At 37.4% G+C, this 13,450-nt stretch overlaps 2 protein-coding genes and 1 long non-coding RNA gene across 3 annotated transcripts in view; 1 reads left to right on the plus strand and 2 right to left on the minus strand.

Annotated features, from left to right (window-relative positions):
- Positions 1–661: 661 nt before the first annotated feature.
- LOC119589749 lies at positions 662–2,824 on the minus strand. Its single transcript, XR_005230202.1, has 5 exons — positions 2,563–2,824; positions 2,234–2,369; positions 1,617–1,752; positions 1,315–1,439; positions 662–809 (listed from the first exon to the last, which is right to left on the minus strand). It is a non-coding gene; the product is annotated as an uncharacterized LOC119589749 (long non-coding RNA).
- Positions 2,825–7,406: 4,582 nt separating this feature from the next.
- On the plus strand, positions 7,407–11,517 carry LOC119589750. Its single transcript, XM_037938325.1, has 4 exons — positions 7,407–7,482; positions 9,066–9,286; positions 10,375–10,539; positions 10,879–11,517. The coding sequence occupies exons 2-4, from the start codon at positions 9,090–9,092 to the stop codon at positions 11,078–11,080; spliced, it is 564 nt and encodes a 187-aa protein (XP_037794253.1). The 5' UTR covers positions 7,407–7,482; positions 9,066–9,089; the 3' UTR covers positions 11,081–11,517.
- Positions 11,518–12,517: 1,000 nt separating this feature from the next.
- Positions 12,518–13,450, minus strand: part of LOC119589644 — a 4,424-nt gene continuing 3,491 nt past the window's right edge. Inside the window, exons 2-3 of the mRNA XM_037938239.1 lie at positions 13,130–13,294; positions 12,518–12,785 (exon numbers count right to left, since the gene is read on the minus strand). Of these exons, the coding sequence (XP_037794167.1) occupies positions 12,518–12,785; positions 13,130–13,294 (433 nt within the window). The remainder of the gene's footprint in view (positions 12,786–13,129; positions 13,295–13,450) is intronic.

The raw sequence follows: 13,450 nt of genomic DNA on the forward strand, positions 1-13,450 counted from the left end.
AAATTCTAAGATACACTGGCAGTAGGTTAAATGTAGAAAGTCTGTCAAAAAGAAATGTTTTTATTTTTTTAAAGAGAGAGGACTGGGACAGATAAGCAACAAGAGGAAGAGGAAGAGGAAGAGGAGGAGGAGGAGGAGATGGAGGAGGAGAAAAAAAAGAGAGAAAGAGAGAGAGAAAAAAAAAGAGAGAAAAAGAGAGAGAAAAAGAGAGAGAGAGAGAGAGAGAGAGAGAGAGAGAGAGAGAGAGAGAGAGAGAGAGAGAGAGAGAGAGAGAGAGAGAGAGAGAGAGAGAGAGAGAGAGAGAGAGAGAGAGAGAGAGAGAGAGAAAATCCTTTCTAAGAAACTTGAATGTGAAAATCTGAAATAATCTGGTGATTTCAAAATAATTCCCATATATTGCAGTTTTTCAAGTTAAAATACAAAAACAAAACTGGTGGTAAATAAGTTCTAACTGGAAGACAGATGATGCAGATACAGAAAGCATATTGAAGAATATACTTAAAGCTTTTTTTATGGATGAGGATGTCACAAATAATTTTCCTAAGCCAGTGAAAAAAAAGATTAATCAGGATGTCTTAAAAAAATAACATATAGACCAGGTGAGATCAATGATATTCAAGATGTCTACTGCATTGCTCAAGATATCAGTGTATGGGCTTACCTTGTTACTAGTATATATACACTAAAGTAAGGGTCTCATCAACTGCAAAAGCTGCATCTTCAATGGCTTAAATCTTAACTGGATGATCAAGCTGCACATGCCTTGCTACTTCGATTCATACAAGATTCAGCCTCGCACAGGAATTACTCTGTAAATATTTGGTTTTATGGAAATATTGCATGTTATGTGACCATATGGGATGAGCCACAATGGGCCAATAAAATTTACTGATACCATATACTAGTGTGCAAAAAATAAGTATGGCATTCCTGAATGATGTGAGTAGGGAAATATCCTTTATATATATTATATATATGTATTTCTATTTTAGTCAATTGTTTCAGTCCTCTATGCACTAGATCAGCTATCATCCAATACATGTTTTGAGGAACTTTGAAGTTATAATGGTAACAAACTATAAAATATTTCAGATATGCAGTTTATCTTAGTAAGTAGAATGGCTTTCTATAGCTATTTCCTCAGATTTCTTATTGAGAAATCTAATGCAAAATAATGCTCAAAAATTTACTAAAAATCACTGAAAGTATATAAATATGAAATTAATTATTTTCTGTATAACTGGCACAGTTCCCAACAAAAGAAATGGGGAATACTTTTTCAGATACACCACAGTATAAGCTAATCACACATACGTCTTAAGGTGTTGAACATGCTGGCTCTGCTACATCCTGGAACCTGTAATCACCTGAAACTGCCACTTCTTGACAGTTCTCTATGGATGTGGTAGCCCAAGATGTATGCAGTATTCCAGCTGCAACTGTAAGGACACACTGATATACATACGGACATACTTCACTTTCTATTCTTCTATATATCAAAAAAATTTAATAATTAAAAAGAACTGAAACCAAACATCTTTCTTGTACACGACACATAAATTAGTATAACCTTATATATTCATCTATACTGTAAACATTTAAATTTGAGTACATACAATCAATGTTGTGATATGAATAGACTTTCCTTAGTGAGTCTATAGCTGAAATCTCCAGCTGTATGGTTTTCCTGTAGGTTTCCTTCTGTTTCGATGTCCATAATTCTTTTTAAATGTACCATCTCAGCTGGTATATCTGAAATAAAGATAAATATTGCATTATATATAATAAATAGTTATATCATATTAATGAAAACTATTATTCCATTTGGGTAATATTTTAATATTTTAAACGTTTTAGTTTTTCTTTAGTGAAAAACTATAAACGTTTTAGGCTCTCCTGCTGCTTTATATGTTTAACAGGTGGAAGGTTAGTCTTAAATGTTAAATGATTCAATTGTTATAGTCGTTATATGATTTGAGAGTGACAGAAAAAAATCACAAAATCAAAAATGAATCAATGTTTAGAAAACACCTGTACATTATCTGCACCACCTGCTTCAACCTAATTCTAAAAATGCCTGCAAATGTTTATCCAATAAATTGAAATATACTGATTACATGTGGTTTTCACTCCAAGAAAGACCATCAAACCTCCTCCATGTACTTTCTGACAAACGAGATAACAGACTTTCCTCACAACAACTCATAAAATAGGGACCTGGTCTGCACTGCACCTTGTCATAATATCCATAGTAGAGATTTGTTGGCCTTTGCTGGTGCCCGGGATGGCATGGCGATCGCTTAATAATGCATCAGTACCACGTTGGACTTCCGACAGTAGACCTTCTGTTACATATCACGGTGAGTTTTCTGTGGATTAGGATGATGCATAAATGATAGAATTACAAGAAATGGTCCCATTTTAAAGTCACTGTGAATGTCTTCTAAACATTTACCTAAAAGAAAATATAGTTATAGCATACCCAAACAATTATCGCAATGTTCCTTTAATTAAAGTCTGAACCATAAAGAACAAACACAAAAATATACCACATTTCAATACCCTTTGTAAAACGTGTAATAAACAATGTTGTTGATCTCGTTTCCTCCTGTTGCAGTGAGCGTGCTGCCTTCCAGTTCATTTTTTTTTTATCAGGTTTTAGACTACACTATATTTCCTTATCTTCAGTGATCAGAATTCGAGCGAACGGGAAGCTACTGTTCCCTATCGGCTTGGAGCGGAACTACCATACCTGGAGTCATGGTTTTCCGGAGACCTTTTATATTCAGTACCCTACGGCCATTTGTTAAAAATGTGCAAGGCCCGACCTAGTGAATATTCATAAATACGGTCATATATATACACAGAAATAAAAACATATCTGTCTATCTAAATCATATATATACATTTAACTTTCTATCTGGCAGATATGCATGTCTAAACTAATAGATATGCATTTATTTCTGTGTATACATGTCTGTATACACATATATTCATTGAGTCGGTAATTTAACAAACCAACTGAGTACACAGAAAGCCGTGGTATAGGTGTGAGCATTTCACGATATACTTTTAAGGGATAAGGAAGTTGGGCTGTTGTCCCCTTGTTTAAAAGAAAAAGGGAAACAAAATCCAGTATGTGTATTTATGTGTGTGTGTATATATCTATCTATCTATCTATCTATCTATCTATATATATATATATATATATATATATATATATATATATATATATATATATATATACACATAATTTCAGTATATAATACGCTCTTGCAACTACCAGTATATGTGCAATTTTTAAAAGTAGCTTCGCATAAGCGATCGCGATTTTGCTATCGATGGATTCCCCTCACTCTCTAGTACACATACAGGAATTATGCCGCGGAACCCCCCAAACCCCCACATTCTTGGCCCCGAAAGCGGGGGAGGGCATGAAAGGTGCCAGGGAAATTGCGGGGTAAACTAATAAGTATTATATAATAACACCATGAAGATAATACCTCACTATACTGTTAAATGCTGAGGGCTGCCACCCCCAACCCCCGCCCATCCTCCACGTATTCACGGCGAGAATACTTTGCCGTGGATTCTGTCTTTCATTGCTGGGGTTGGGACGGCACTCTCCCAACAGGGGGCAGAACTCCCTGCATTATAGTGACTGATTCTGTGTAGATTATTCATATTTTACCCCGCAATTCCCCTACCACCCTTTTTTGCATTTCCCTGGTATCGGGGCCAAGAGTGTCACTAATGGGGGGGGGGGGGTCCGCAGTATGATTTCGATATATTTGCATAGTGATGTGTTATTTTATGTCATCGTTTAAACTTCGCCCGCCCAAACCTGAAAACCCCGTGTTTATCGTGCTTATTTTATTACCGTAGAAGCCCAGGCGTGCATTTTACGTATTTTACAATTACGTTAAATATGTTTCTAGATCATTCTGCATCTAATGATCAAAGAAACAAACCATGGACACAAAAATTATTTTCGCAGTTTAATAGTCATTGGAAATATCTGGTAGCTTTTCCTCTCGAAAACACAGTCTCAATTAATTTCTTATATATTGCCAATAGCATGTGTATATAAAGTTTGAACATGTAATATGGTTTTGATAGTAATGATTATTGTGAATTTAAAGAAAAATCTTGTAAAGCGAATGAAATTTATTGAACAATAAGTGGCATTACTAGGGACAGAGCTCTCTCCTCCATAGCGATAATGAAAACCAATATAGTTTTATAAAAAATCCATCTTGGCAATGACCAGTTTCTTATGTTATATTCTCCTTGTACTCATTTGTATATTGTTAAAAAGAACGAATATTAACCATGCGTTAGTTATCCCTCTAAACAATATATAAATAAATAAACAAATAAGAAAATGTATAAAATGAAGGAGTGGCATAGTAAGCCATTTTGCCGGAAGCCCACCGTTAAGGGTGTTTAAGAACTGGAAACTTCAACTCCCATAGACCAATGAGCCGAGAAGAGAATTCGATTCGGACAGCCGAAACAAATCTGTACAAAATCCAAACAAATTGAAACTGAAGACCAGAAATGTAGGTTCCGGTTTAGTTATCGATAATTGTGAGTACTACACCTACAGTGTGGCCACAGTAAGAATCGAACTGTGTATATTATGTTTCCGCGGGTGACGAGAAAGATGTGAAAAAATCCGTGTGAAAGAAAATTTTCATAATTTTGGCGATGTATTTTTTTTTCTAGACGATGTAGTTTTCCCTCGATAATTTGGGATTTAGGAATATATATAAATTACTATATATGAAACGAATGTCTTCTTAGTTTAAGTTTAGTGGCAAGAAATTTTACAGTTGAATTAGCATGAAAAAAATAGCTGTAAGGATCCCAAGCCGTGATTTCGTCCTCTTTCGACGTTATTTTTTTTCAATATAGGTATCTAATTACAGCAAAAGATGGATTTTGAACGATTCATGAAATAAAGGAAAATCAAATTTAAAGGCGAATTTTCTATCTGATAACATACAACATTTGCCCTTGTGCCCATTCTGTGGCATATCAGAACTCTCTGGAAGACATTAATTCTTGAATATGTCTAAGTTTATATCTTTACAAAAGAAAAAAAATGACAACGGGGTTAATGCCGAAAAAAAAACGAGCTACCTTGGCTCTACCCAGACTCGCATAAAAAGCGCTTTGGTTTTTGCTTCCTGAACGCCAATTTCCTAATTCTTAGATTATCATTAATTTATAATATCAATATCGTCTGCAGCCTGACAGTTTAATTTATTACTTAGAGCATTATTGGCGTGTATGTAAATAACTTGTACATCCATATATGGTATATGCTAATTGCCATATTCATGTGCACATGTTTATGTATGTGTACATATCATACGTGCGAGAATTGTCGCAACGTAAATAATAGATACTTAAAACGCCGATTTTTTTTTTTTTTTTACACTGAAATTAATGGAAAGGTGACAGCCGTCACCAGCAAATCACTACAACCCTGAACAATTCAACTTTTACATCGAATTTTCTCTTCATTTTTTTTCTTTAATTACTTTCATCGTGTGAACCTACTGGCATAAAATATCTAATGAACCGTTATTCTTGTGCTCTAGATTCAAATGAACTCAGGGAGTTGCCGAGGATGGCATGTACTATTGCAGTGCCCCATTAGATAAAATTTTTTAATGTTTTACACAGATGACCCCCATGTCACGAAAGGATTTTCTACTACCCTCCCAACAGCTGTCTTCTCTTTTCCCTGAATTTTGGATTTTTCTATTGCTAATGGTATTCTAACAATATACTAATCTTATGCCATTTATAATAATAACAATATAGATACCAGGACCATTAGAAAAGAATCCCGAAAATAATAATAACAAAAAATGGGAAATCAGGTGGTCACAAAACAAAAGTGGATCCCAAGTACCATTTATAGTACTGACCCGGCGGCAGTGGGTTAATTATATTTCCCGTTTACTCTTCGTTGAGGAAAAAGATCGTGATATTTATTTTCGTAGACAAGACAAATTATAAGTTTGGGGTTTTAAAGCATGACTTTTTTATTCCAACTCTTTTAATTTTTTTGAAGGGGGGTTTTTAGGCTTTGGTGTATTTTTTCCCCAAATAGATAAATAAATTTCACAATTTCAATTCAATTCAAATTAGTTCTTTATTTTGTATTTTAGAGTATTTATTCTTTGAAACTTCTATCCATTCATATATTTTACACGTGTTGTATATAAATTTTGTCCCTATTTGCTTACTTGCAACCACACACACACACACACAACACCACACACACACACACACACACACCAACACAAAACAAAAACATGTAAAAATATTAATAAATATATTTATACTATATATAATATATATATATATATTAATTTTTAAATAATACAACACCACACACCACACACAACACACACAAAACACCCACACACACACAAACACACACACACACAACCACAGAGCACACGACATAACAACAGACACACACACAAAACCCCACACCACACACCCACACACAACACACACAATAAATATAATATAAAATTATATAAATATAAATAATATATTATAATTTTTGTGTGGTGTTTGTGTGTGTGTGTGTGTTTTTGGGTGTGTGTGTTGTGTGTGTGTGTGTGTGTTTTTTATTGGGGTTAATATAACAAAAAGCATAATAATAGTCTGCTGGCATGACGTTAGCGTAGGTTACTCCACCTTGTGAATAAATAAGCCAAGTCATGATTGGCTACTGTTGATGATTTCTCCTCGGCTGCGCATGTTGCTGTTACGTTACGATGCGATTTTGATTAGCGGTAAAAAAGATTTTTGTTGTTTTTGTTTTTGCGGGATGATTAAAAATGTTTTACTGGCGTCCTCTTCGTTAATCCTCTCCTTTAATGCGGTTCTAAAAATTGTCATTAATTTTTATTATATATCTTATTTTTTTAGATTATCGCCAGTCATTGTCATTTTCAGATTATTTTTATTACTTTCAGCGACGTTGATGATAATATAGTAATTATTATTATAATTTTTTTTTTTTTTTTTTTTTTTGTGAAGGGGATTAGATTTATTTTTTACTATTTTTGAAAATAAAACACCACTACCAGGAAAATAGTTATAAGTGAATTACGTATATATACATTTATTGTTTATCCGTTATATTTGACACACAAAAATCGTGTGTAAATGTCAAAGATAAGAACTGACAGATATTAAAAACAATTGTTAATATCGCAGTTTGACCTCACCGTCAGGCAGCACGAAACCAACAAAACTGTAGGCGGAGTTCCATAGCAACAGGGGGCGGAGCTTCTATAGGGGGGTGGAGTCATGCATTACTGCGAAGAACGAATATTTATAGCCCCGCAGAACGGCTTTTAGTCAGTTATCTCCAGGAGTTACTGTCAGAAGAAGACAGGAGGAGACTGTACTTAATATCTCTGACGTTACATCTGACTCTTAGAAAAGGTGAGAATCAGGGAGTCACAATATTCCTCCTGACTCAATTATATTTTCGAAATATTTTCTTCGTGAAGAATAATGGGTATATGATTGATATGTTCGCTTGTCTGAATATAGATGTATTGATAGGTATGTATATAAGATACAATGTGTATAGGTACGAGGGATTATTTCTATAAAACAAATAATACTCGTTTATTCGGCAGATAGATTTAAATATTCATAAGACGAAGCTTTAGCCCACGCTTACTAATCGCGAGCAAGAATACAATTAACAACAATGGTTCGACCACTTGATGTCATGCACCCCCTTTCGTGTATATAATAACAAATTAGTAAAATTAAATAAGATAATAGCATAGCGTTTTTAGGCGGGAAGTTTTGATATGAGTAAAAACCCCGGGCATTTGATATCGCTGTTCTAAATAACTGAGAATAGGAAGGTGGATAGCGTATGGAATATTTACCGACTAAAGATCGAGCTTATAAACAGTCATAACTAAAAGCCGTTTAGTATGTCACGTGAATATCTCTGTGATAAGTCAGGGTTTCTCTGTCATAAACATCAACATTTCCCTTAGGCGTTTTCGTTTCTTTTGCAAAAACGTGCGAAAAAAATTTGTAATATCTAAAAAAAGTATTAAAGTAATGATAGATAAGCAATAGTTTAACCTGATATTATAAAAAAAGCAGATAAATTAATCAACAAAAACAGGTTATAAACAGTCGTAAGAAGTCATTATTTGAAACTCGAAATTCCACTTCCAGTGACCTCGTTCACTAAACCAAAACTATCAGTGAAAGCTAAAAAAAAAAATGATAAATATAGAAATAAATAACAGAAAAAAATATAAATACGAATACAATAATAGCGTGATAGATAATACCAAAAAAATCCCCTAGTAAATAAAACCAAAAAATCAGTTTTAGCCTCCCAAAAATAAAAAAAAGGCGAAGCAGACCCACCAACCCTTTGTCTCCTTCCAGCAGAGAAACCCGACGCCGCCGATCACGTGACCCATCCTCGCTTTTCCACCATGACGCTAGACTTCTTGGTCAATCCTAACGTAGTCGTGAAGCCTCTGAGACCTGTGTGGTACACCATCGCCCAGGTGTCGTTGCCTCTCGGTACCGGGGGATGACGCGGGGCAACTGGTTCGGGCTGCCATCCTTTTCCCGTTAGATCATTGTTTAGTCTTTTAAACCGGGGTCCAAGCGTGGCGGTTTTTGTTTAGGGGAGTTTTTTTTTTGGTTTGTTTTTTTAAGGTTTGTTTTTGTTTTCTTTATTTCCCTTATCCGTTTTCTTCTCCTCTCTCTTTTTTCTCTGTATGATTCTCTTCTGTTCGTTCACGTCTCGATCTTTAATCTGTTCACTTCCCCCTTTTTGTTCCCCCGCCCGTATCTTCCCCGTCCTTTCCCATTTTTCCTTCCCCTCACCGTAATCCTTCTCTCCTTTCCTCAACATTAACCCATATCCCTCCCTTATCTCACAATCCCCATCCCCCAACACCCTCCCGCCTCCTCTCTCTCTCTCCCTCCTTCCCCGACCTCCCCTTCACCCTCCCCCGCTCACGCATAAAACCCCAAAGGACTAACCAAGGACCAGCCAAGCCATGGGTTCCCGCGACGTAGGAGCCGAAACGGGCACCCTGCAGTTCACGTACTCCTACCCGTTGTACGAAGTCGACGAACCCGACGGGACCAAGAATACCATCGCTCTCAACTCCATCGCCATCGGCCTCATTCTCTTCCTGGAGACGCTACTCGACGAGGGCCCTGCGACCACCACTTCTAGGGGCAGGGCTGAGAGGTATACTGTGAAGGGGGGCATTGGGATCAGAGGGTGAGAGGGATGGGAGAGCTTGAGAGGAAGAGAGGGGGAGAGAGAAGGGTCGCAGTTAGAGAGTGGAGAAAGAGGGGTGAGAGAGAGAGGAGAGATGGGAAAGGGAGAAAGAAGGATCACAGCGAGAGAGGTAGAGAAAGAGGGATAAGAGGAGAAGGAGGGATGGGAGAGCATGAGAGGGAGAGAGCAGAGTCGCAGTGAGAGAGGGAGAAGGGGGGAAAAGGGAGAAGGAGGGATGGGAAAGGGAGAGAGAGATGGGAGTGAGAGAGGAAGAGAAGGAAGGATGAGAGGGAGAAGAGGAAAAAGAGGGAGAAGGAGGGATGAGAGAGGAAGTGGGGGAGAGACGGAGAGAGAGAGATGAGAGGAAGAAAAAAGAAACAGGGATGTGGCAGAGAAGAGAAAAAAATGGGAGACACGGAGAGAGAGAGAAAATTGGTAACAGGGATGTGAGAGAAGAAGAAAGATACTAAACCTGGAGAAAGGAAATGTGAGAAGATGAGAGAGGGAACGAGGATGGGAGAGGACGAGAAATACAAAAGGAAGGAAGGATTATGTTAAAGAGAGAGACTGAGTTAGGGAAGGAGGAGAGAGAGAAAGGAAAAAGGGGAACGAAAGATGAGGTAGAGACAGAGATAACAACAAAAGCAATGGTAATAATGTCAGTAGTGCAAAGGAAAATTACAGGTAAGTTATTGTACTTTCTCAAGAATGAATTCCACTGATACTGCGTGTATTTACTTTTGGGGTTTTAAACATTCCCTTTTTTATTTTAGGGCAATTATAATTTAAATATAAAGGAAGTCATGATTTATCTGTTAGACTTAAATTTCATAATTCCCCTTTGATTAGAAGTCTAATAGTTTCAACATTATCATATTCATCGCACTAAAATCTCCCTGTTCGTCATAAATCAAAAAATTCTTTTAAGAAGTATACAAATTCTACACATCGACACCAACCATAAAAACGCAGATGCTCCTTGAACAAATCCCATGGATTCGAATACCTCCCCCCAACCCACCCCACCTCCTCCAAAATCCCGTTTCCTTCGCCAGGAGCATCCAGGAGGACCAGCTGGAGATCTTCCGGCAGATCGAGGACAACATCAGCAGCTTGGGCGTGGATGGGCGTGCGTGCGTCCTCAGGTTCATTTGCGAGATGCAGACTAATAAGTTCTCTAGGGCATCCCTCTTCGGCGAGCTCTTCACTCTGCTCTTCACGTGAGGCCTGATGCTGTACCTGTTTTTTCTAATGATATTTGTTTTCCATAAGTGTATTTTTATCTTTTATGGTTTTGTTTTTAATATGTGTTTTATTATTTAATGTTATGACGATTAGCGGTAGCATCAATAACAAAAACAAAAATTTTTTTATTATGTAGTCATGGTAAGAGTATCTAAAAGACTGGTTACTGTTATGTCTGTTAGTGTTATTGCCGTCTTTGAGCCGTTGCCATGATCGTCATACTCCTAAGACTTACTATCAACGACATTCATTTTTTTACGCTGCTTCGTTCCCCCTAACCCTGCCTCCCACCGCCTCCCGCGTCCTCCCCGCAGACCCAAACCTGGAGGCGACTACACGGTGCTGAAGGAGTATATCGCCGCCGAGGAAGAAGGTCGTCAGGAGGGCAAGGACTCGGCTCGCTGTGCCCAAAAATACCGGATGTGCCCTCTTCCTGTTTTCGCCCCCCGGAACTCAGGGCGACGCGTGGCGAGTGCCACGAACACCCCCGATTCCCTCCCAGGGTATCCTACCTGAAGGATAGCGTGCCCTGGGCATGGGACACGTCTGCGGGCGAAGGGTATTAGCTGGTCGGGCATTTGGCTGTGCGTTGGTGGGGGCGGGTGGGCTATTAGTCATTACGGGACAAATTTCTTTTCGCATAATTAATTACCTACTTCTATTTCGATACCCACCTCACCCCCTTCTCTCATACACATATATGTATATATGTGTATGTTATATGTATATATGGATGCATATATATGTAACAGGGACATTATTGATTTTTAAAATTATTAAGATTCTTCTAAGATGTACAAATGGACAGCATGAAAGATGTGTAAATTTTTCGGGTCTGTATCTTTTTGACAGACAGTATGTTCTTTAATATTAAGTAATTTATTGATGTTATTTCTGTTTATTTACGCATGTAATAATATTGACAAATCTGTTGTATTCTGTACTGCTGGCGTGTGACGTATTTATAGAAATATATTTATGCATATGAATATTTTTGTTTTGTTTCCCTTTTATTTTCGCTGTTTTGATTATTCGCATGGACTTTTTTTAAACACACAAAACCACACACACACCCCAAAATCACACATTAACAATAAACAGAAATATCCCTATTTTTAGTATCCCAAAAACACACACACCCCAGATAGTGTAATATATGAAAAACATTTATATAACACATAAGGAAATAAACTAAATATAATATATATAAAAATATATATATAGATAATATAAAATTATAATATATATATTATAATATATATATATATTATATATAAATATATTATATAATATATAGGTATATGGCATATTTGTGTATATAAAAAAGTTTTTCATATATATCACATATTTTTTTTGTGGGGGGGTTTATGTATAAATTTTCTTATTTTAAATATATTCTTTTTTATGGGGATAATGTGTGTATGTGGGGGGTGGGGGTTTTGTGTGGTGTTTTTTAAAAAAAGTCCCATGCAAAATGAAAAACAGAAAAAAGCAGAAAATACAAGGCAACAAAACAAAAATATTCATATGCATAAATATATTTCTATAAATACGTCACACGCCAGCAGTACAGAATACAACAGATTTGTCAATATTATTACATGCGTAAATAAACAGAAATAACATCAATAAATTACTTAATATTAAAGAACATACTGTCTGTCAAAAAGATACAGACCCGAAAAAATTTTTCAATCTTTTTAGGGTTTTCCATTTGGGACCCTCTTAGAAGAATCTTTGTCCCTAACATAATGCAATATATGTCCCTGTTAATATTTTAGGGATCCCTTATAAAATATAACTACAATTTTATACATATATGTGATGAGAGAAAGGGGGGGAGGTGGGGACGAAAAGAAGAGGTATATTAAATTTTGCGAAAAGAAATTTTTCCCGTAATAGACTAATAGCCCACCCGCCCCCACCAACGCACAGCCAAATGCCCGACCAACTTTAATTTCCCTTTTGCCCCCGCGTGTCCCATGCCCAGGGCACGCTATCCTTCAGGTAGGACACGCCCGTGGGAGAGGAAATCGTGGTGTTCGTGGGCATCTCAGCCACGACGTCGCCCCTGAGTCTCCGGAGGGCAGCAAACACGGACAGAGGGCAATCCCGGGTTTTTGGGGACAGGAGCCCAGTCCCTTTCCCTCCGGGCGAACCCTTTTTCCCCGGCGGCGATATTTCCCCCTTCAGCACCGTGTAGGGCGCCCCAGGTTTGGGTTTTGCGGGGAGGGCGCGGGGGGGGCGGTGGGGGCAGGTTAGGGGGAACGAAGCAAACAAAAAAATGAATGTCGGGATAGTAAAATCTTAAAGGGGTATGCCCCTCATGGCAAAGGCTCAAAAAAACGGCCCAAAACACAAAAAGGGGCATAAAAAGTCCAGTCTTTTAGATACTCTTACCATGACTACATAATAAACACATTTTTGTTTTTGTTATTGATGCTACCGCTAATCGTCATAACATTAATAATAAAACACATATTAAAAACAAAACCATAAAAGATAAAAATACACTTATGGAAAACAAATATCATTAGAAAAAACAGGTACAGCATCAGGCCTCACGTGAAGAGCAGAGTGAAGAGCTCGCCGAAGAGGGATGCCCTAGAGAACTTATTAGTCTGCATCTCGCAAATGAACCTGAGGACGCACGCACGCCCGTCCACGCCCAAGCTGCTGATGTTGTCCTCGATCTGCCGGAAGATCTCCAGCTGGTCCTCCTGGATGCTCCTGGCGAAGGAAACGGGATTTTGGAGGAGGTGGGGTGGGTTGGGGGGAGGTATTCGAATCCAAAGGGATTTGTTTCCCGGAGCATTTTGCGTTTTTATGGTTTTGGGGTCGATGGTTTGAATTTGAACTATTTTTAAAAAAATTTTTTTTATTTTT

This window comes from Penaeus monodon, chromosome 26 (assembly GCF_015228065.2).
Source record: "Penaeus monodon isolate SGIC_2016 chromosome 26, NSTDA_Pmon_1, whole genome shotgun sequence".
Classification (NCBI taxonomy): domain Eukaryota; kingdom Metazoa; phylum Arthropoda; class Malacostraca; order Decapoda; family Penaeidae; genus Penaeus; species Penaeus monodon.

Excerpts from the sequence above, each read along its gene's own strand:
- LOC119589750 (XM_037938325.1), top strand. The coding sequence starts at position 9,090 with ATGGGTTCCCGCGACGTAGGAGCCGAAACGGGCACCCTGCAGTTCACG. Across the intron at positions 9,287-10,374 it reads TCTAGGGGCAGGGCTGAGAG|GAGCATCCAGGAGGACCAGC; the intron begins GTATACTGTGAA and ends TTCCTTCGCCAG. Across the intron at positions 10,540-10,878 it reads CTCTTCACTCTGCTCTTCAC|ACCCAAACCTGGAGGCGACT; the intron begins GTGAGGCCTGAT and ends TCCTCCCCGCAG.